The 21,006-nt window shown below is 43.8% G+C and overlaps 1 protein-coding gene and 1 pseudogene across 1 annotated transcript; both read left to right on the forward strand.

Moving 5' to 3' along the window:
* Positions 1 to 4,022: 4,022 nt before the first annotated feature.
* Positions 4,023 to 11,789, forward strand: LOC143271763 (oogenesin-3-like). Its single transcript, XM_076563633.1, has 3 exons — positions 4,023 to 4,309; positions 4,762 to 5,340; positions 11,249 to 11,789. The coding sequence occupies exons 1-3, from the start codon at positions 4,023 to 4,025 to the stop codon at positions 11,787 to 11,789; spliced, it is 1,407 nt and encodes a 468-aa protein (XP_076419748.1).
* Positions 11,790 to 15,158: 3,369 nt separating this feature from the next.
* Positions 15,159 to 19,517, forward strand: LOC121826608 (preferentially expressed antigen in melanoma-like protein 1; annotated as a pseudogene).
* Positions 19,518 to 21,006: the final 1,489 nt, after the last annotated feature.

Below are 21,006 nucleotides of genomic sequence, written 5' to 3' on the forward strand. Positions count from 1 at the left end.
ACTGAGAGCTCAGGCTCTCTGTGTAGAACTGAGCCTTTCCCAGGATGAGCTTTTAAGCATGAAAACCATGTTCTGGGTAGACATAGTTCAGTTAAATATCCAGAAATCAAATTATAGAAGCTAAAACAAAGCAAGGTTGGTCCATTTGAGACTTTCCTAGAACTATGAATTTTGAGTCATTAGGTTTTGTTTTTGTATTGGGTTGTGGTGCTTACTTTCTGCCTGCTGAGTTTTATAGCCTGACCGGTTCTTCCATCATGGAGTCAGTTATGCTAAGGTCTGGAGGCCTGCTAAGGTCTGTGGCCCTGTTAGATTAACCAATGTGCCATCCCCTTGGTGTCAGCTTATCATTGTTTATTTAAAAGTTTTAATATTTGCTTTCTGGCAGCAGTAGATATTGGGTGGGGCATGGTGATCCTAGCCAAGTGGATTCTTGCAAAAGGTTCCCCATGCTTCATTGAGTGGATGGAGGCTTTACGAGCATAAGATGGGGAGTCATGGTATAGAATTCTTGATTCTTCAGGTCTTTCTGCCTTTGAGACTGTCCCACAGCTCTCAGTGTTGCTGGTTCAGACAGGATTTCATTATGTAGCTCAGGCTAGACTCAAACTTTTACTCTCCTCTTGTCTTGTCTCCTGTAATATGTATGCATGCTACAGACACTTTATCAGCTAAGCTGCTGCATCCTCAGTACCAATATCACAAAATGAATCCAATGCAGCTATAAAATTCCAGAAGTGATTCATGACCAGGCCAAAAGTCCTTTAACAGCGACATGGTCAGCTTTATAGTTCAGGTCTCTCATGAGGAACAGTCCTGTAAATTCTGAGCTGACTCACTGTCAGAACTGTTGTAGGTATATGAACAAAACTCAGAAATGGCAGCTTACACCATGTCACAGGGCAATATGATACAGGAGGGTTGCTGAGAGTTGGAGCCCAGTCTAGGCACCAATCAAGCTAACCTTAGGTAGTACACTGTGAAACTGCATCTCAAAGATTCAGAAGCCAGGTGGTGGTGGTGCACGCCTTTAATCCCAGGACTCGGGAGGCAGAGGCAAGAGGATCTTTGTGAGTTCGAGGCCAGCCTGGTCTACAGAGTGAGATCCAGGAAAGGCGTAAAGCTACACAGAGAAACCCTGTCTCAAAAAACCGGAAAAAAAAAAAAAAAAAAACCAAGTCCATCAATCCATAACTAACAAGTCACTGTGCCTTAGTTGTGGGAGCCTGTTCTCGGGTTCCTCGTGGCTTTACCCAGCAGGTCCGCATAGAGGATGATTAGGACCACGGGCCTGAGTGCAGGGGTCTGAGATGGTCTGCCCTTGGCTGTGCTGGGGGAGGAGGTCTTTTGCTCCACCCCTTGGCGTCTTTATAAAAACCCTTGGGCAGAGACAGTAGGGGGCCCGTAGGAAAAGGTTCCAGGCCCTCTCGAGGCTATCCTTTATTTTCTATCTGTTTATCTCCTCGATATTCTCCAAAATAAATCCTTCTATCTAATATTTCCTGCTGCTCACACTCAAGAAAACTCTGGGGAGCTGTGGGGTTGGTGAGTAAATGCCCCACACTTAGTTGGGTTAATAAATTGGTTAGTAACCATTGCTTTAGTTAGTCTAAGATCTTTTCATAGGTAAAGATCTGATCCACTCCACATAGACAACGTCAGAATTACAAAAGAAGTGGGTGGAGCCTCAGTCATTCAATCAGGCTTCAGATTTCATCTGGGAGGTGTGTGGAGAAGTATATAACGGTCAGAACAATCAGAAATTCTCAGTCTTGGAGCCTGGAGCCTCTTGGAGCCACCGTCTCCCCAGACTGGGATCCAGACATCTGTTACCAGTGTTTGGATCAGTTAAGTAAGTCCCTTACCTCCATCAAGTCACCTTGTCTCACCCAGAGTCTAGCCTTGGGTTCACTACAATCTATCTCTTTTAGTTGCTAATTTTTTGGGTTTTTTTTTTTTTTTATTTTGTTTTGTTTGTTTGTTTGGTTTTTCGAGACAGGGTTTCTCTGTGTTGCTGTGGAGCCTGTCCTGGAATTCACTCTGTAGCCCAGGCTGGCCTCGAACTCACACTGATCCCCTGCCTCTGCCACCACTGTCCGGCTAATTTTTTGGTTTTTGACAAGAACTTCCTACATAACTCTGCCTGGCCTGAAGTTCTCAGACATTTTGCTGGATCATAATCAGAGCCAGCAAGTTTTGTTTATGTCAAAGTCATTATTTGAGTCTGTTTGTAGTGTCCCTGTTTAGAGGCAGTTCCACTGTGAATATCAGGGTGAACCTGAACTCCAGGAAATTCTGGGGGATAGTTACATATGAATCTTTCAAACAATTTGAATATGCTGGTCTTTTTCGTTTTCTTCCTTTCTTCTTCCTTTCTTCTTCCTTTCTTTTTCCTTTCTTCTTCCTTCCTTCCTTCCTTCCTTCCTTCCTTCCTTCCTTACTTCTTTCCTTTCTTTTTTTTTTTTTGGTGTTTTGACATGACACAGAATCTGTCTGTAGAACAGGCTGACTTGAACTCATAGAAATTGTCTCCAAGTGATGAGATTAAAGGCATGTGCTGCTAACACCCAGCTTGTGCTGATGTTTAGGTCAATTTAAACCAGAAATGGTTGTGTATACCCTTAATCCAAGCATTTGGGAGACAGAGGCATGCAGATCTCTCTGAGTTGGAGGCTAGCCTGGGCTACAGAGTGTGTTCCAGGACTGCCCTGGCTGAGATCCCATAACAACAATCACAATAGCAAGAAGTCCTTTTTCTTTGCTGGTTTATACATGGTTGCATCATGGAGACTAGGATGTTCTGAATCTTGCAGGAAGAAGCCTGTTTCGCTGGTCTCAGTGTACGAATTAAAAATGTGAAACATCATTCTATACTTAATTGGAAATATCATACTTTTTTTTTTGGTTTTTGAGACAGGGTTTCTCTTGTGTAGCTTTGCGCCTTTCCTGGAACTCACTTGGTAGCCCAGGCTGGCCTCGAACTCACAGAGATCCGCCTGCCTCTGCCTCCCGAGTGCTGGGATTAAAGGCGTGTGCCACCACCGCCCGGCTGAAATATCATACTTTTTTATTTTTAGTCTTCCATTAGTTTTTGGAGACCTGAAGTAGAATGTTCTAGAACTGTAGGAGAAACTAACCATGACACTGGCCTAATGAGTTTCTTGACTGTAACATGTAAATTATCATCTCCATCCCAGAGTCCTGTTTTTCCAGATGCTTTACAAACATTACAGACCATGGCAGTACCTACTGAAGGTTTACTGACTGAAGTTTTAGTCTTTCTTCCTTTCTTTCTTCCTTCCTTCCCTCCTTTCTTTCTTTCCTTCTTTTTCTTTTTGGTTTTTCAAGACAGGGTTTCTCTGTGTAGCTTTGGAGCCTGTCCTGGAAGTTGCTGTGTAGACTAGGCTAGCCTCAATCTCACAGAGATCAACCTGGCTCTGCCTCCAGAATGCTGGGAATAAAGACCTGGGCCACCACCGCCCGGCTGTTTCTTTGCTACCCTGGCCAGCTCTGTAACACAGAGAATACATGCTTACAGCCCTGCTGCCTCTTTCCCTGAAACATCAGGACAAGTGATAACCAACAAGTGAAGTCAATAGCTAATGATGTCCGTCTCACAGATTCCCTCAATTGTTCCAGGCTGGGTCAGCCAGGTGAACAGAGATCGGCAAGGTTGGAAACTTGATGTTTCCTTTGCTTTCCTTGCGGTCCTGGAGAACTGATCACATGGGTGAGCCTTCAGGATTCCTGGAGAGCCCTTAGTGGAAATGGACTCACCTGAACTGTGGTTGGAATAGGATGGGGTGTTTGGGAAAGAGCAAGCTTTTGAGAGGCTTCACATTGCAGACAGGAGAAGTGTGGCTTTAAAACCATCACATGGTGAACAAAATGTGAAAACTGAGATGTCCACCATCACCACAGAGAGGTTCTTGTGTGGGAAGAAGAAGGGCTTCCTAAGTTTTCTAAATGGTGTCTTTTCTTTCATGCTTCCTCAGCATTATTATCCCTGAAAACCAGTCATGATGGGAGACCAGGCCCCACCCACACTCATGCAGCTGGCAAGACAGAGGCTGCTGATAGAGGAGGACTTGACCATTTCTATTCTGGAGGACCTGCCTGTGGGGCTGCTCCCGGAGATGTTTGAGGAGGCCTTCAATGATAGACATACAAACATCTTGAGGGCCATGGTGTCTGCCTGGCCATTCCCAGGCCTTTCTGCAGGAGCCCTGATAAAGGACTCTGACCTGGAGACTTTAAAAGCTCTGCTTGCTGGACTAGATGTGCTGATTGCAGACAAGGTTCATCCCAGGTAATCAGGGCCCCTCTAGGGTGGAGGAAGTCTGTGGCAGTGCAGAGAAGGAACGACTGGGGACAGGGAGAACTTGGCCAAAGGTGGATCAGAGGCTTCTTATAGCATCAGCATAGAGAACTGTAGAGGATTGGGCCAGGTCTCAGGCGTCTGGGCAATTAATGGCAAATGTGGAGGGCACAAGAGTAGACATAGCCACTGAGGAATAGGCCTCTCCCTGCCAGCTCCACAGTTAAAAATGGAATTAGGCTGGGGTTAATGGGAATGGAATGGAGAGAAATGAGATAGATGCCTTGCTGGCAAAGACCATTTTCACTGAGCACGAGACTTGATCTAGAAAAAGGAAAGATATGGAAGGGAAGCTGATATGAGATGTGGACAAGAAGTAGACTGTAAGATGTATCTTGTCTTATTGTCTTATTTTCTGGGAATTCTACCTGTTTTACCAACAGGAGGTCAAACCTCAGAGTGCTTGATTTGACGGATGTGGACCATGACTTCTGGAGCATTAGGGCAGGAACCCATGAAGGTGTCTGCTCACCACAAGCTGAGGGGCAGGAGCAACCAGTGGAAATCAGTTCTAACTCTGCGGTGAAGAAATGTATTGAGGTAGTAACTGATCTTGAACTCATGAGGGCCAGGTACAATCAATGTGACTCGTACTTGCTACAGTGGGTCCAGCAGCGAAAAGATTCAATTCATCTATGCTGTAGAAAGCTGAAGATTTGTTATTCACCTGTCTTCAGTGCTGTACAGGTCTTTAAAATGATAAATCTAGACTATATCCTGGAGCTGCAGCTGAGTCAATGGTCACTTGAATTCATCGTAGAGCTTTGTCCTTACCTGGAGCAGATGAGAAATCTTCACACCCTCGTGCTAGCAATGATTTGGGAGCCTGTCATATCTGCTGCTTCTGCAGTGCAGGAATGGATAAGCATGTTGCTTTCTCAGATCTCCAGATTCCCTTGTCTCCAGAATCTCTCTGTATATAAAATCTACTTTTTAACAGGCTGCCTTGAAAAGTGGCTCAGGTAAGGAAGGATGGAGAGCTTCCTCCAGAACATAGTAACCATATCCTTTTCTCTACAGATTAGTGGGTCCTTGATGGTCTGACCACTGTGAACCTAGCAGTGGTGGAGACATAGGTTAACCCGGCAGATGAGCCCTATGCTCAGACATGTGTGAACAGGCACTAGCACACCTGCAATTGCTCATGCATAAAAAGTTGTTTAGGGTCCAAAAAGGGGTTGAGTAGATGGGGAAAAGGTGATATTGGGAAACAGGACACAGCTGTGGTGGGAACATACATATGAGGTGACTCTTATTTTATATATATAAAGAAAAATTTTTCATTCATTTTACACACGAATCGAAGATACTCATGTTCCCTCTTCTCCGGACCCTCCCCATCCCAAACCATACCCCACTCCTACCCACAAGAAGGCAAGGCCTCCCATGAGGAGGCATATCCAGTAGAAGCAAGTCCAATCCCTTCCCCCTGCCTGTAAGCTGTACAAATTGTCCCATCATAGGTAGGGTGATACAAAAAGCCCGCTCATGCTCCAGAGATGGATTCTGATCCTACCGCCAGGGGGCTCCCCAAGCAGATCAAGCTATGCAACTGTCTCATCATGCAGAGGGCCTAGTCCAGTCCCATGCAGGCTCCACAGCTGTTGATCCACCTTTCATGATTTCCCACTAGTTTGGTTTGTTTGTCACTGCATGTTTCCCTATCATGGTCCTGATGCACTTGCTCATAGAATCTCTCTTCTCTTTCTTGGACTGGACACCTGGAGCTCTGCCTGGTGCTTGGTAGTGGACCCCTGCATCTGCCTCCATCAGTCATTGGAGAAAAGCTCTGTGATGACAGTTATGGTATTCACCCATCTGATTACAGGGGAAAGCCAGTTTAAGTTTAGTTCAGGCACCCTCTCCCCATGCGCTGGATTCATTCTTGGGGATTTCTGGCAATTTCCCTAGCCCTGGGTTTCTCTATATCCCCACGATATCTCCCTCTATCATGGTATTTCTCTCATTGCTTTCCTTCTTAATCCCTGTTTCAGCTCAACCATCCCATTCCTCATGTTCTTATCCCCTATTCCCTACCCTCTATTGCTCACCCCTCATCCAGATTTTACTCATGGTAATATTGTCTATTTACCCTAACCAGGGTGATCCATGTGTCCTTCTTTGGGTCTTCCGTGTTAGTTAGCTTCTCTGGTGTTGTGGGTTGTTGTCTGATTATCCTTTGCTTTATTTCGAGTATCCACTTAATGAGTGAGTACATACATACCACGTTTGTCTTTCTGAGTCTGGGTTACCTCATTCAGGATGGTATTTTCTAGTTCCATTCCTTTGCCTGCAAATTTCATGCTGTCATTGTTTTTCTCTGCTGAGTAGTATTCCATTGTGTATATGTACCACATTTTCTTAATCCATTCTTCAGCTGACAGTCATCTAGATTGTTTCCAGGATCTGGCTATTATGAATAATGCTGCTATGAACGGAATTGAGCATGTGTCATTGTGGTATGTTTGAGCATTCCTTGGGTATATATATGTCCAAGAGTGGTATGGCTGGGTCTTGAGGTAGATTGATTCCCAATTTTCTGAGAAACCACCATACTGATTTCCAAAGTGGCTGTACCAGTTTGCACTCCCACCAACAGTGGAGGAGTGTTCCCCTTGCTCAACATCCTCTCCAACATAAGCTGTCTGCAGTACTTTTTTCTTAGCCATTCTGACAGGTGTAAGATGGTATCTCAGATTTGCATTTCCCTGATGATTAAGGATGCTGAGCAATTCCTTAATTGTCTTTCGGCCATTTGAAGTTATTCTTTTGAGAATTCTATGTTTAGCTCTATAGCCCCCCTTTTTGTTTATTTATTTATTTATTTATTTATTTATTTATTTATTTATTTATTTATTTATTTTTTTTTTTTTTTTGAGACAGGATTTCTCTGTGTAGTTTTGTTGCCTGTCCTGGATCTCACTCTGTAGACCTGGCTTGCTTCGAACTTACAGAGATCCATCTGGCTCTCCCTCCTGAGTGCTGAAATTAAAGGTGTGTGCCACCACCACCCCTATACCCATTTTTTAATTGGATTGTTCTTTACTTTGATGTGTAGTTTCTTGAGTTCTTTATATATTTTGGAATCAGTCCTCTTTCAGATGTGGGGCTGGTGAAAATCTTTTCTGATTCTATAGGCTGTCATTTTGTCTTGTTTACTGTGTCTTTTACCTTACAGAAGCTTCTCAGTTTCAGCAGGTCCCTTTTATTAATTGTTGCCTTCATTAATTCTTGCCCTCAGTATCGGTGCTACTGGTGTTATATTTAGGAAGTGGTCTCCTGTGCCAGTGCATTCAAGGGTACTTCCTACTTTCTCTTCTATCAAGTTCAGGGGAACTGGATTTATGTTGAGGTCTTTGATCCATTTGGACTTGAGTTTTGTGCATGGTGACAGATATGGATCTATTTGAAATCTTTTACCATGTTGACATCCAGTTATGCCAGCACCATTTGTTGAAGATACTTTCTTTTTTCATTGTACAGTTTTGGCTTCTTTCTCAAGAATCATGTGTGTGGATAAATGTCAGGGTCTTCAATTTGATTCCATTGGTCCATATTCCATTTGTATGTTAATACCAGGCTGTTTTTATTACTATAGGTCTATAGTACAGCTTGATGTCAAAGATGGTGATGCCTCCAGAGGTAGCTTGGTTGTAAGGATTCTTTTAGCTATCCTGGGTTTTCTGTTTTCTATATGAAGTAGAGTATTGTTCTTTTGAGGTTGGTGAAGAATTGTGTTGGAATTTTTAATGGGGATTGCATTGAATCTGTAGATTGTTTTTGGTAAGATTGCCATTTTTACTATATTAATCCTACCTATCGATGAGCATGGGGCATCTTTCCATTTTCTGATACCTTCTTCAATTTCTTTCTTGCTCTTGTCAAACAGGTTTTCCACTTGCTTAGAGTTACACCAAGGTATTTTATATTATTTGTGGCTATTGTAAAGTGTGATTCTCTGATTTCTTTCTCAGCCCTTTTATAATTTGTGTATAGGAGGGATACTGATTTTTTTTATCTTGTATCCTGCAGCTTTACTGAAGGAATTTATCAGCTATAGGAGTTCACTGCTAGAATTTTTGGGGTCACTTATGTATGCTATCATATTGTCTACAAGGAGTGACATTTTGATTTCTTCCTTTCCAATTTGTATCCCCTTGATCTCCTTTTATTGTCTTATTGCTCTAGCTAAAACTTCAAGTACTATATTGAATAAACATGGGGAGAGTGGATTCCTGATTTTAGTGGAATCGCTTTGATTTTCTCTCCATTTAATTTGATGTTGGCTTGCTGTAAATTGCCTTTATTAAGTTTAGGTATGCTTCTTGTATGCCTGATCTCTTGGACCTTTTTCATGAAGGGGTGTTGGATTTTGTCAAATGCTTTTTCAGCATCCAGTTTAAAAAAATCACTTTTTTTGTAGTTTATTTATATGGTGTATTATATTGACAGACTTTCTTATGTTCTTATGTTGAACCATCCTTCTATCTCTGGGATGAAGCCTACTTGATCACGGTGGATAATTTTTTAATGCGTTCTTAGATTTGGTTTGCCAATATTTTGTTGAGTACTTTTGTATCATTGTTCATGAGGAAGATTGGCCTGTAATTCTATTTCTTTTTTGCATCTTTGTCTGGTTTGGGTATCAGGGTAACTGTAGCCTCATAAAAAGAGCTTGGTAATGTTCCTTCTGTTTCTATTGTATGGAACAATTTGAAGAGTATTGAAATTTGCTCTTCTTTGAAAAACTGGTATAATTCTGCGCAGAAAACTTCTGGTCCTGGGCTTTCTGTGGGTGGGAGACTTTTAATGACTGTTTTTATTTTCTTAGTGGTTATTGGTCTATTTAAATCGTTTATCTGGTCTTGATTTAACTTTGGTATGTGGTACCTATCCAGAAAATTGTCCATTTCTTCCAGATTTTCCAATTTTGTAGAGTACCGGTTTTTTAAGTATGACCTGATGATTCTTTGGATTTCATCATTGTCAGTTGTTATACCTCCCTTTTCATTTCTGATTTTGTTAATTTGGATGCTCTTTCTCTGCTTTTTGGTTAGTGCAGACAAGGGCTTGTCTATCTTGTTGATTTTTTTTTTAAAGAACCAACTCTTTTTTATTGATTCTTTGTATTGTTCTCTTTGTTTCTATTTTATTGATTTCATCTCTCAATTTGATTATTTCCTGGTGTCTATTCCTACTGGGTGAGTTTTTGTTTCTTTTTGTTCTAGAGTTTTAAGGTGTGCTATTAAGTCATTTGTGTGAGATTTCTCCAACTTCTTTATGTGTGCATTTAGTGCTATGTATTTTCCTCTGAGCACTGCTTTCAGAGTGTCCCATAAGTTTGGGTATGGAGTACATTCATTATCATTGAACTCTAGGAAGTCTTTAGATTCTTCATTTCTTCCTTGACCCATTGGTGCTTCAGTTGGACATTATTCAGTTTCCATGACATTGAAGGCTTTCTATAGTTTGTTTGTTTGTTTGTTTGTTGAAATCTAACTTGTGTCTGTGTCTCAATCTTAGCTCTTGGTTTAATTGGAGCTGACAGATTCTGTACCTCATGGAGCTATTCTTTCTCCATCCATGCTAGCTGATTCTGTGGCTCAGGGAGCCCCTCTTGGTCTTATCAGGGCTCTAGGTCTAGTCAGAGCTGGTGGATTCTTTTTCTCAAGAAGCCTCTCTTGGTCCAATGAGAGCTAGTAGATCCAGTGTCTCAGAAATCCACTCTTGGTCCAATGAGAGCTGGTGGATTCCTTGTCTCAGGACGTTATGGAGTCTCAGCCAGATGGGTATTGGAGTAGGGTGTGGGTCTTGTAGATTGCTCAGTCTGATGGGAGTTTTTGGTGGGGAAAGCCTGGCTCCAGGAGTTTTCCCTGCTGCTCAGCAACTGGGACAGAGTTGGATGGGGGTTCCTGGGGACTGGTTGTGTCCTAGGACCTAGGTCCTAGAGGCAGGACTCTCTGGGTGGGAGAAGGGTCACTCACCTCTTGATCCAGTGAGAGCTGGCAGATTGGATTCCTTGTCTCAGGAAGTTACTGGGGTCTCAGGTAGATGGGTATTGGGATAGGGTGTGAGTCTCCTAGATTGCAGGGTCTGATGGGGGTTTTGTAAGAGGAGCCTGGCCACAAGAATTTTCCCTGCTGGCCAGCAACTGGGGCAGAGTTGGGTGGAGGTTCCTGGGGACTGGCTGTGTCCCAGGCCCCATAGAAAGGGACTCTTAAAGATTTATTTATTTATTATGTATACAGTGTTTTGTTTGCACATATCCCTGCAGGCCAGAAGAGGGAACCAGATCTCTTTACAGATGGTTGTGAGCCACCATGTGATTGCTGGGAACTGAACTCAGGACCTTTGGAAGAACAAGCAGTGCTCTTAACCTCTGAGCCATCTCTCCAGTCCCATATTATCTTTTTTTTTTTTTATTTGCTTTTTGTCTTTTTTTTCCCTCCTGGGCTGAGGAACATACCCAGGGCCTGGTGCTTGCTAGGCAAGCACTCTACCTCTGAGCTAAATCCCCAGGACCTGTTTTTTGTTTGTTTGCTTGTTTTTTTTTTTTGTTTGTTTTTTTTTGGTTTTTCGAGACAGGGTTTCTTGGTATAACTTTGTGCATTTCCTGGAACTCACTTGGTAGTCCAGGCTGGCCTGGAACTCAGAGATCCACCTGGCTCTGCCTCCTGAGTGCTGGGATTAAAGGCGTGCCCCACCACCGCCCGGCTGCAGGGGACTCTTAAAGACACTGCTAGGATGAAACTGAACGAATCCATCATATAGACAGACTAAATTTTGGAAAAGCATCATCTGCCTTGCTTTCATTCCCACCAATACTCTTCAATACTGTTTGGCATAACTAATCTCTTGATGTCTCCCTAGGTGCCTGAAGAACCCCTTGCAGACCCTGTCAATCACTGACTGCCGGCTCTCCCAGTCAGACTTGGACTACCTGAGCCAGTGCTTGAACATCCAGGAGCTCAAACATCTGAACCTGAGTGGTGTAGAGCTCTCTGATTCATGCCCTAAGCTTCTTGGGGTTCTCCTTGAGAGAATCGCAAGAACCCTGCAAACCCTGGAATTGGAGGAGTGCAAGATGAAGGACTGTCATTTCAATGCTATCTTGCCTTCCCTGAGCCAATGTTCCCAGCTTACTAAGGTCAATTTCAAAAATAATGATATCTCTCTGCTTGTCCTGAAGAACCTTCTACATCACACAGCCAAGCTGAGAAAGCTGACCCATGAGCTGTACCCTACCCCTCTGTTATGCTATCAGGAATTTAAACTACTTTGTGCTGAGCTGCTGGATATACTCAGGGCTGAAAGGGAGCCCAAGAAAGTCTCTTTTGCTCCTGTTGGGAGTGCTTTCACTCGCGATTCTATACCTTGGAGGGCAGAATTTTTTGCCTTACTTCCTCAATAAGTAGGATAAGGTTTCTTCTGGTACTAAAAATGGAAGCCTAGTGTTGGGAGTGTATGTATACTTTGGACATCCTTGATTGCCTATAATAAAATGTGCTGAGTTTTATGGGTTGCTAGCGTGTCTTCATCGGAGTGCACAGCCCACTTATTCCCAGCATTTCAATATCTGTTTCTTTCCCCATCGCCATAACCAAGTCATGGCATCTTACAGACATATCTCTCATCATGAGGTTCTAGAGCATATGGCTTCACAGTGCCTAATATATTGGAAAGAAAATGGAGTGCAAATGGTTCAGATCACAGGGACTCAGGTTGACAAGAAGAACAATGGGATGTGTACCCCTGGCTGTCCTGGAACTCACTTTATAGTCCAGGCTCAGAGATTCACCTGCCTCTGCTCCCAAGTGCTGGGACTAATGGTGTGAACCTCCACCACCTGGAAGGATTGGATATTTTGTTTTTTTAAGTAATTTTTCCATTTTTGGTTTTCAAGACAGTTTTTCTTCATAGTCCTGGCTGTCCTGGAACTTACTATAATGTAGTCCAAGCTGGCCTTGAACTCAACAGAGAGACCCTGTCTTAGTAATAGTAGTAGTAGTAGTAGTAGTAGTAGTAGTAGTAGCAGCAGCAGCAGCAGCAGCAGCAGCAGTAGTAGTAAATCAATAAGTAAAACATGTACCTTAAAGTGTGTGTGTTTATGGTTGGGAGCTGGAGATCTGGTGCCCTCTCCTGGCCTGCAGGCATACATGCACACACAATAAATAAATCATAAAAATTTTCTTAATTATTACATTTATTTAGTCTCTCTCTCTCTCTTTCTCTGTCTCTGTGTGTGTGTGTGCTTGTGAGTGTGTGAATGCTGAGGCACAGGTATGGATGTCAGAGAACTATGAGAATTCTACACACTATGTGGGTCTTGGTGATTGAACCCTGGTCCTCAGGCTTGGTGGCATGTGCCTTTACCAGCTGAGTCACCTCACCTGCCAAAACAATTTTTTTAAATTTTAATAAAAGTGGTGGTGTGAAGCTTGCTAGTGCAGTGTTGCATTCTCAGCACACAAAAAAAGAAAACATTGGAAATGTCTGCTTCAGGTCTGCTGTAAATTTTTATTTTATTTTTTAGAAAGGGACTCTCCTTGGCAGCCCTGGCCTGGCCTCCTACTCAGAGATCCTTCTGCTTCTGCCTCCCAGGGGCTGAGATTAAAGACCATCATCACACCTTGGCAGTTTTCTGTAAATTTTTTCTTGGAGACAGGGTTTCTCTGTAGCTTTGGAGACTGTTCTGGAACTCACTCTGTAGACTAGGCTGTCCTCAAAGTCACAGAGATCTGCCTTCCTCAGCCTCCCCAGTGCTGGAATTAAAAGCCTGTGCCACCATCTCCCAGCTAGTTTTCTATAAATTTAAAAGTTTAAACTTTAGCTGGTGCTGCTTGTCTGTAATACCAGTTCATGAGTCTGAGGCAGGAGGATTTCCCTGAGTTTGAGACTAGCCTGAACTACATAGTGAGTTTCATGTGGGCTATAAAGTGAAACCTCTTCTATCTAAAAAAACAAAGTTCAGAGTTCCAAGTTGTAACCCATCCAGTGAACTGGTTTCTGTCCATGCTGAACTTTCATGGCTCCACCCGACCCCCACACTGGACATAGCACTTAAACGGCCTCCTTCTTCACACTTTCAAAGTCATTATCCCCCTTCATGTCTAGTTTCTCATTCTTGAAAATAAGTGTTATCAAGTGATGTAATGTTGTCATCAGAAATCTACCAAAGATCAATAGAATGCTACCCCGATTCACCAAAATGTTCCAAGCCTTGGAAGAAGACTTGTTCATAGAGGATCTGGGTTCAATTTCCAACACCTACATAGCTCAGCTATCTGTAGCTCCAGTTCCAATGGATGTAAAACCCTCTTCTGGCATCTTTTGGCAGTGCATGAACATTATGCACAGACACACACGCAGTCAAAACACCCATACACATAATAAAAACAAATATTTCAAATGTCTTCATTTAGACAGGCCTTCAATCTCAACACTGGGGAAGCAGAGGCAGGGATTAAAGGGACCTCTGAGTTGTGGACAGCCTGGTCTACAGAGTGAGTTCCAGGACAGCCAGGGCTCTACAGAGAAACCCAGGCTTGGAAAACCAAAACCAAACCGAACAAAACATTCATTAAGAAAATAACTCTTGATATTAGCGTAAAGCAGATTCTGGGTTCTGGGTTTGGGAATACTGTTTGCTGGTTCCCCGGTCTGCATCACTGCCAGCTGACCACAAGATGCCTGGTAAGAAACCAAAGAGGCTGAGCTTGCATCCTCACTGTGCCTGAAACTGGGTGTAGACTAAAAATACTTGCCATTGGTTAGCTAAATGAGTGAGCTTTTTGGCTTTGCACAATCAATCAATCAATCAATCTTCCTTTTCAAATTTATTTTTAACTATCAAAGTATTTAATTTGCATGTCCTTACCTTATATTTTAAATGACTCTGGTTGGAGAGCTAGCAAGTTAGGATAAGGTTAGTATAACTTGTTTAAGTTTGATGTAGCCCAGGCTGACCTCCAACTTGCTAAATAGTTGAGGTTGGCCTTGATCTCTGGATCTCCTATCTTTTGAGACAGGCTTTATTGGGGTAGCTCTGGCTGTCCTGGAACTCAACATGGAGCCCATTCTGGCACCAAACTCAGATCCTAGTGTTTCTGCCTGCGACGATTAAAGATGTGCACCACCATGCCTGACTTTGATTTATTTTATATGTGCGTGAGTGTTCACCTACTTGTATATATGTGTATCATCTGTGTGCTTGTGCCAGGGATTTTAGAAGAGAGTGCTAAATTCCCTAGAACTGGAATTACCAGGCAGTTGTGAGCTGACATGTGAGGGCTAAAAATGAATTCCAGGCCCTCTACAGGAGCAAGTGTTCCTAAGTGCCGAGCCATCTCTCCAGTCCCAGACCTCCTATGTTAGGGTGCCAGGATTACAGGCTTCTGTCACTACTCCCAGCAATATAGTGTCTGAGTGATGAGAAAAACTACCCCAGGAAGTTGAGTTAGCTTTCAGAATCCTCAGGAGTCCCTTCCCACTGGGAATGGAATCCAGTGCCCCACTGGTTGGAAACGGGTGAGAGTGAAGTGGGCTGTGACCACTGATACTTGGGAGATGACAGTGCAAATGGGGGTGGGGGTCAGAAGGGGGGTGGGGGTGGGGGATGATATGGATTTGTGGGTCAGTGGAACATAGAGCAGAATGAGCAGTGACTGTGGCCCTGTGTTTCTGTGATGAGTGAGAAGGGCCCTCTAATCATTATCATGAAAATATAGATGTCTTTTTCTAAATGCTTCTCTGGGATCTTTCTCCCTGAAGATCCCCCAAAATGAGCAGCAAGACCCTACTCACACTCCAGGAACTGGCTGGCCAGAGACTGTTGAGAGAGGAGGCCTTGGCCAACATTGCTTTGAAGAACTTACCCATAGTATTGTTACCACAACTGTTGAAGCAAGACTATGCTGGTCATCATGTTAATGTCCTGAGGACAATAGTGTCTTCGTGGCCCTTCCCCCGACTCCCTCTGGGAGCTCTGAAGAGAAAAAGCTCCTTAGAGACCCAAGCACAAGTTGTCCTAGAGGAGATTGATAAAGTGCTTATCCAGGAGGTTCGCCCCAGGTGAGGAAGACTTGGGTACCCTGGGAGGGAATCCCAGAGCAGAGATGGTAGGAGTCAAAATGGGGAAGAGGGGCCACAGATGGAGCAGAGGTTTCTGATGGCAGCAGCTTTCAGACTACAGACTTTGGCCATTGCTGAGCCATCTGGGAAAGGGCTGTGCAGGGGGTGGGACTCATGGTGGATACAGCTGTGGCTGAAGGACTACCCCTGCTTCCCATGGGTACTAGAAGTGGGAGAGGGAGACACTGAAGGACATGGAAGAAAGTAAGACAGAATGGAACTTCAGGGCTGGAATAAAACACAGACAAGATATTGTGTCCTGGCCTAGCTGCTGAGGCTCTTTTCTGTTTTCCCCACAGGCAGGACAAACTGGAAGTGCTGGATCTATGGTCTGTGGGTCAGAACTACTTGGATATGCGGCTTTGGTCCATGGATAACTGGTTACCACAGACCTCAAGTGAGACTCAAGCACTGGCAGGCCATTTGAAGGCGGGAGTGAAGAAGCCCTTGAAGGTGGTGGTGGACTTGTTCATGGAAGGCCCCCTTACCCAGTTCTTAGGGTACCTCCTTGAGTGGAGTGATAAGAGGAAAGGCCTGTTACAGCTGTACTGTAATGAGCTTCAGATTGGTCAGCATCCCGTTTTAAACACAAGAAGCTCTCAGAAAAGGTGAACCTGGAGTATGTAGAAACACTGGGCCTGCACGATGCTTTCTGCAATCCAGTTTTCTTGCTTAACTTGGCTTCTTACCTGGGCTGCATGAGGAACCTGTGCAAGCTCTCTCTCACCAACATCCAAGGAGATAACTTTATTTCCCCAGAGGAGAAGAGCTATATCATCATCCAGTTCACCTTGCAGTTCCTCAAGCTGGAGTATCTCCAGAAGCTGCATCTGGAAACTGTTCCCTTCCTTGAGGGCCACCTGCACCAGCTGCTTGGGTAAAGACAGATGCTCTGCAGAGCAGAACAAAGCCCTGTTCCTTTATAGTAGTGGGCACCTGCTCCCTGTACCCACTAGTGGATTGACAGTGCTGAGGCATTAGAAATGTCAAGGCATTGTTTCCTGTCTGCTCTGGCCTGGAGAGAGCTCTCACATAACCAGTGGTGCAAAGGATCAAGGTTAAGCTGGGGTTGATGGTCTGGAAAGGCACCCATGTTTTTTAGCCAGTTATGAAGCAATGAGATCTAGTGAGTGGATTCTAGTTTCTTCCTTAGCTGGTGTGTTCAAGAAAGCTGAAGACACAGGAGGGCATTGATGAAAGCATGTCACACCTGCATTAGTTCCCAATCTGTGCTCTATTCAGCAGCCATGCGTATGGACACAGCAGGCTGCCTACTATTTCCCATTAAGGAAAGGCTGGGGTTTTTCTTTTTCTTAACTGAAAAGATGCTTTTTACTTTAAGTTAAACTATAGAAATGGATGAAAACTTAAAAGAGTGCTTACCAGACATTTCCCTTGGAGCCAAGCTGAAGTATGATCATATTGCCTGACTTGATTCCAGTCAAGTTAGCTGGCCTACATAATTTCCTTTTCTTAATAAGTAGATTTATATAATTATATAATTAAGTCAAATAGTGAAGTAATGACAATCAAGTAACTTGTGCATCTGAAAGGTACAGATTTAGAATTGATGGTACTATCTGAAGTTTTGAGCAGAAATTAGCAGTTTGCCTTCTTTGAAGAAATAAGGAAAATTTGCCCTACAGATCTCCTGATGTTTCATATGTATATGTTTGTGGGCCTGAGCCAATGTTTGCATATCATGTGCTAGGTGCCTGTGGAGATCAAAGAGGGCATCAGTTTGCTCCCTGGGTACTGTTTCAGGGGATTTTGAGCCACCATGTTGGGAACAGAATCCATATCCTTTATAAGGACAACAAACGTTCTTAACTACTGAGCAGTACCTCTAATCCCACTTTCTTTTTTTTTTTGACACAGTGTTTCTCTGTATAGCCCCACCTGTCTCTGAACTTGTTCTGTAGACCAGGTTTGCCTTGAACTCATGGACCTCAGCTTGTCTCTGCCTCCTGAGATGCTGGGATTAAAGGCATGTGTCATCTTCATTCTATTCTAATTTATTTATCTGTGTTTTTCAGTGGGGCGGGGAGGGAGAGCCACAGCATACTTGTGGAGGTCAGAGGACAACTTGCATCAGTCATTTTCCTCCTTCAACCATGTTGGATCCCAAGGATCCAAAGCAGATTGTCAGCCTTGGTGACAGGCGTCTTCATCTACCAAGCACTCTCACTCTGAATGGACTGGTTTTGTTTGTTTGTTTGTTTGCTTTCTGAAACAGTTTCTCTGTATCCTTGGCTGTCCTGGGACTTGTGTAGTCAGAAGATTTCCTGTGACCCACCTGGTCCCACAGCCACTCGGTCCCAAGTAAACATACAGAGGCTTATTAATTAGAAACTCTATGGTCTATGCCTCAGGCTTTTTGTTAGCTAGTTCTTATAACTTAACCTATTCCTGTTAATCTGTTTTGCCATGTTGCCCTTGGCTGTTCTGTTATCGGTCTGCTGACACATTGTTGCTCCTTCCATGCCTAGCTTGCATCTCCCTCATCCCACCTTTCTCTTTCCTGTATCTCTGCTTGAATTTCCTGCCTGCCTCTGAGCTGCCTTGCCATAGGCCAAAGCAGCTTATTTATTAACCAACGGGAATAGAAATACATCCCACAGTAGACTTTGCTCTGTAAACCAGGGTGGCCTTGAACTCTGCCTCCCAAGTGCTAGGATTAAAGGCATGTGCTACCACCACCCATCAGGAATGGTCTGTTTTTAAGATTACTTCTTTTTTTAAAAATTAAAAAAAAAAAATTTTTTTTAAAGATTGGTTCTATGTTGCCTAGATTGGCCTTGAACTCCTTGGTTGTATTGCCTCAGCTTCCAGGTATCAATATTATAGGTGTGTACCCCAATACTCAGCTTGCTACCCTGCTTCCTGCCAAGGCAGGACCTAGCTATGTAACTCTGGCTGTCTTGGAATGTATACCAGGCTGGCCTCCTACTCGAGGAGATCCACTTGTCTCTGCCTCCCAAGTGCTAGGATTAAAGATGGAAACCGCAATGCCCAGTGTCCATACACAGTTTTAATGGTTTTAAGCCTGTGTAGGTGATGGGTAGTTGGGAAATGTGTGTCACTGAAGTTAATTGAAGGAAGGGTGCACAGGTAAGCACAGAGAAAGGAACGGAGAAGATGTGCTTGAGGGGTGGTGACATTGGATTGTTCCCAGATCTTGCCTGGGTTGGTCCTCCTTGGTCCTTCCTGTGTGTGCCCTGTTAGACTAGCCAGCATTTGGGTCTTGCTTGATAGTGAGGGAAGGATGTGCAGTTAAGGATGGTGCCAAGCCTCAGTACAGATTTTAGTATGTAGACAGTCATGCAGCATCATGAGTACTGATCTGCCATACAAATAGAAATATTTTGACCCACACTTTCCTCTTCTGTGTCATTACTGGCCATCTTCTGTATTAGCCCTCAGTTCTAAGAACTGTCTGTTTTCCTAATTAGGTCCTTGAAGACCCCCTTGGATGACCTGGATGTGACTCACTGTACACTCTCAGCATCAGAATGGGACAGTCTTTCTGAGTTTCCATGTGTCAGTCAATTGCAACAACTGAATTTGAAAAATGTCAGATTGACTGATCTAAGTCCTGAACCCCTCCGAGTTCCATTAGTAAAAGATGGACCCACCCTGGTGACCCTGGACTTAGAGGACTGTCAAATTGAGGATCAATATCTCCATGACATCTTACCTGCCCTGAGCAGCTGTTTTCAGCTTCTATGGGAATCAAATCTCCTTGCATGCCCTGAGGGGCCTACTACACCATCCTGCCAGTTTGAGAAAGCTAAAGATGGAGCTGTACCCTGTTCCTCAGGAAAGCTATGATTACAGTGGTACTCTCCACGTGGAACTCATGAGAGAACATTGTGATTAACTTATGAATATTGTCAAAGCCATTAGGAAGCCTGGGAAGGTCTTTTTTGGTACTGAACACTCCTGTGATTGTGACAATCGATATATCTACAACAAAACCCCATTGTGTGATTGTTGGAGTTATTACTAGTTGTGTGTAAATATCAAGCTTCCTGTGGACACTGGGAAATGAAAAACAAGGCACACATGTCTGGTCAGAGGACACATAACACATGGTTTTAGACTGATGCTCCAGGGTGGGAGGGAAAAGTTAGTTGATGCTGTATTCAAGAGGAGGGAAAAATTTGACTTGGGCATGTTGACAGGTGTCATGGGAGTAGATTCTGGCAGGTTGGATATATAAGGGTGTTACCCCAGCATGGAGCTTCTGCTAACTGTTCTTATATCTTAAATTAACCCATTTTTATAAATCTATACCTTGCCACGTGGCTCGTGGCTTACCAGCATCTTCACATGCTGCTTGTCATGGTGGCAGCTGGCAGTGTCTTTGACTCAACCTTCCACTTCCCACAATTCTTCTCCTCCTTGTCCCGCCTATACTTCCTCCTGCCTGACTACTGGCCAATCAGTGTTTTATTTATTAACCAATTAGAGCAACATATTTGCCATACAGAACATCCCACAGCAGAACAGGAAGGCAATAAAGGCGCAGGTTAGACAGAAGAAGCTCTCTTGGGAGGCTATGGTGAAATGGTGAGCTAAGGTGAGTTGGCGGCTATTGCTCTGATATCTATGGCTTGCACCCCTGCATTTGGCTCTGTTTCTTTTTTTTTTTTTTTTTTTTTCGTTTTTTGGTTTTCTGAGACAGGGTTTCTCTGTGTAGCTTTGTGCCTTTCCTGGAACTCACTTGGTAGCCCAGGCTGGCCTTGAACTCACAGAGATCCGCCTGGCTCTGCCTCCCGAGTGCTGGGATTAAAGGCATGCACCACCACTGCCCGGCCGGCTCTGTTTCTTATTTAATAAGACTGCTTAGAAATTTGTCTTCAACACCCTGTCTAGAAAAAGTAAACCAAAAGCAGGAACATCATCAACAACAAAACTCATTCATTGATCCAACCACAAACACTGAGTCATAAATTGCTGATCTATGTATTTATGTTTTAAATGTTTTGATCGGGGTTTTAAAGTGTAGCTAAGGTTAGTTGCAACTCCTGTGGCCTAGGCTGATCTCCAATGCTTAGCAATCCTCCTGTCTCCATCTGCCTCTTGTTATGGTGTGAGCTGCCACACCTGAGATTTATTCTTGTGTGAACAACACAGTTCTGAAGTGATTTGGCTCATCATTTACAGGACTGTGTCTCATGATCGACCTGAACCATAGAGCTGAGGATGTCATTCATTGTTAAAGGACCTTTGTCCAGGTCTTCATGAAGCTCATCAGGGGTTGAGCTGGATGCTGTGGCAGTCAATTGCTAGGACAGCTACACAGAAGACTGAGGCAGGAGGATGGTGTGAGTGCATTGCTCTTGTGAGGAGAGTACTGGTGATTCAGCTCAGTTGATAGAGTCTTTCTCTAGTGTGCTCACAGTTGTTATAGCAGCATGCAGGAACAGGAGGATAGCTGCGAGGTTGAGTCTAGCCTGCTCCATGATAAAACCCTGTCCCAAGGAATGGACAAC

Source organism: Peromyscus maniculatus, chromosome 2 (genome assembly GCF_049852395.1).
Source record: "Peromyscus maniculatus bairdii isolate BWxNUB_F1_BW_parent chromosome 2, HU_Pman_BW_mat_3.1, whole genome shotgun sequence".
NCBI lineage: Eukaryota > Metazoa > Chordata > Mammalia > Rodentia > Cricetidae > Peromyscus > Peromyscus maniculatus.

Coding starts and splice junctions, on each gene's coding strand:
- LOC143271763 (XM_076563633.1), top strand. CDS start 4,023: ATGGGAGACCAGGCCCCACCCACACTCATGCAGCTGGCAAGACAGAGG. Junction 4,310..4,761: donor GCAGACAAGGTTCATCCCAG/GTAATCAGGGCC, acceptor TTTTACCAACAG/GAGGTCAAACCTCAGAGTGC. Junction 5,341..11,248: donor TGCCTTGAAAAGTGGCTCAG/GTAAGGAAGGAT, acceptor ATGTCTCCCTAG/GTGCCTGAAGAACCCCTTGC.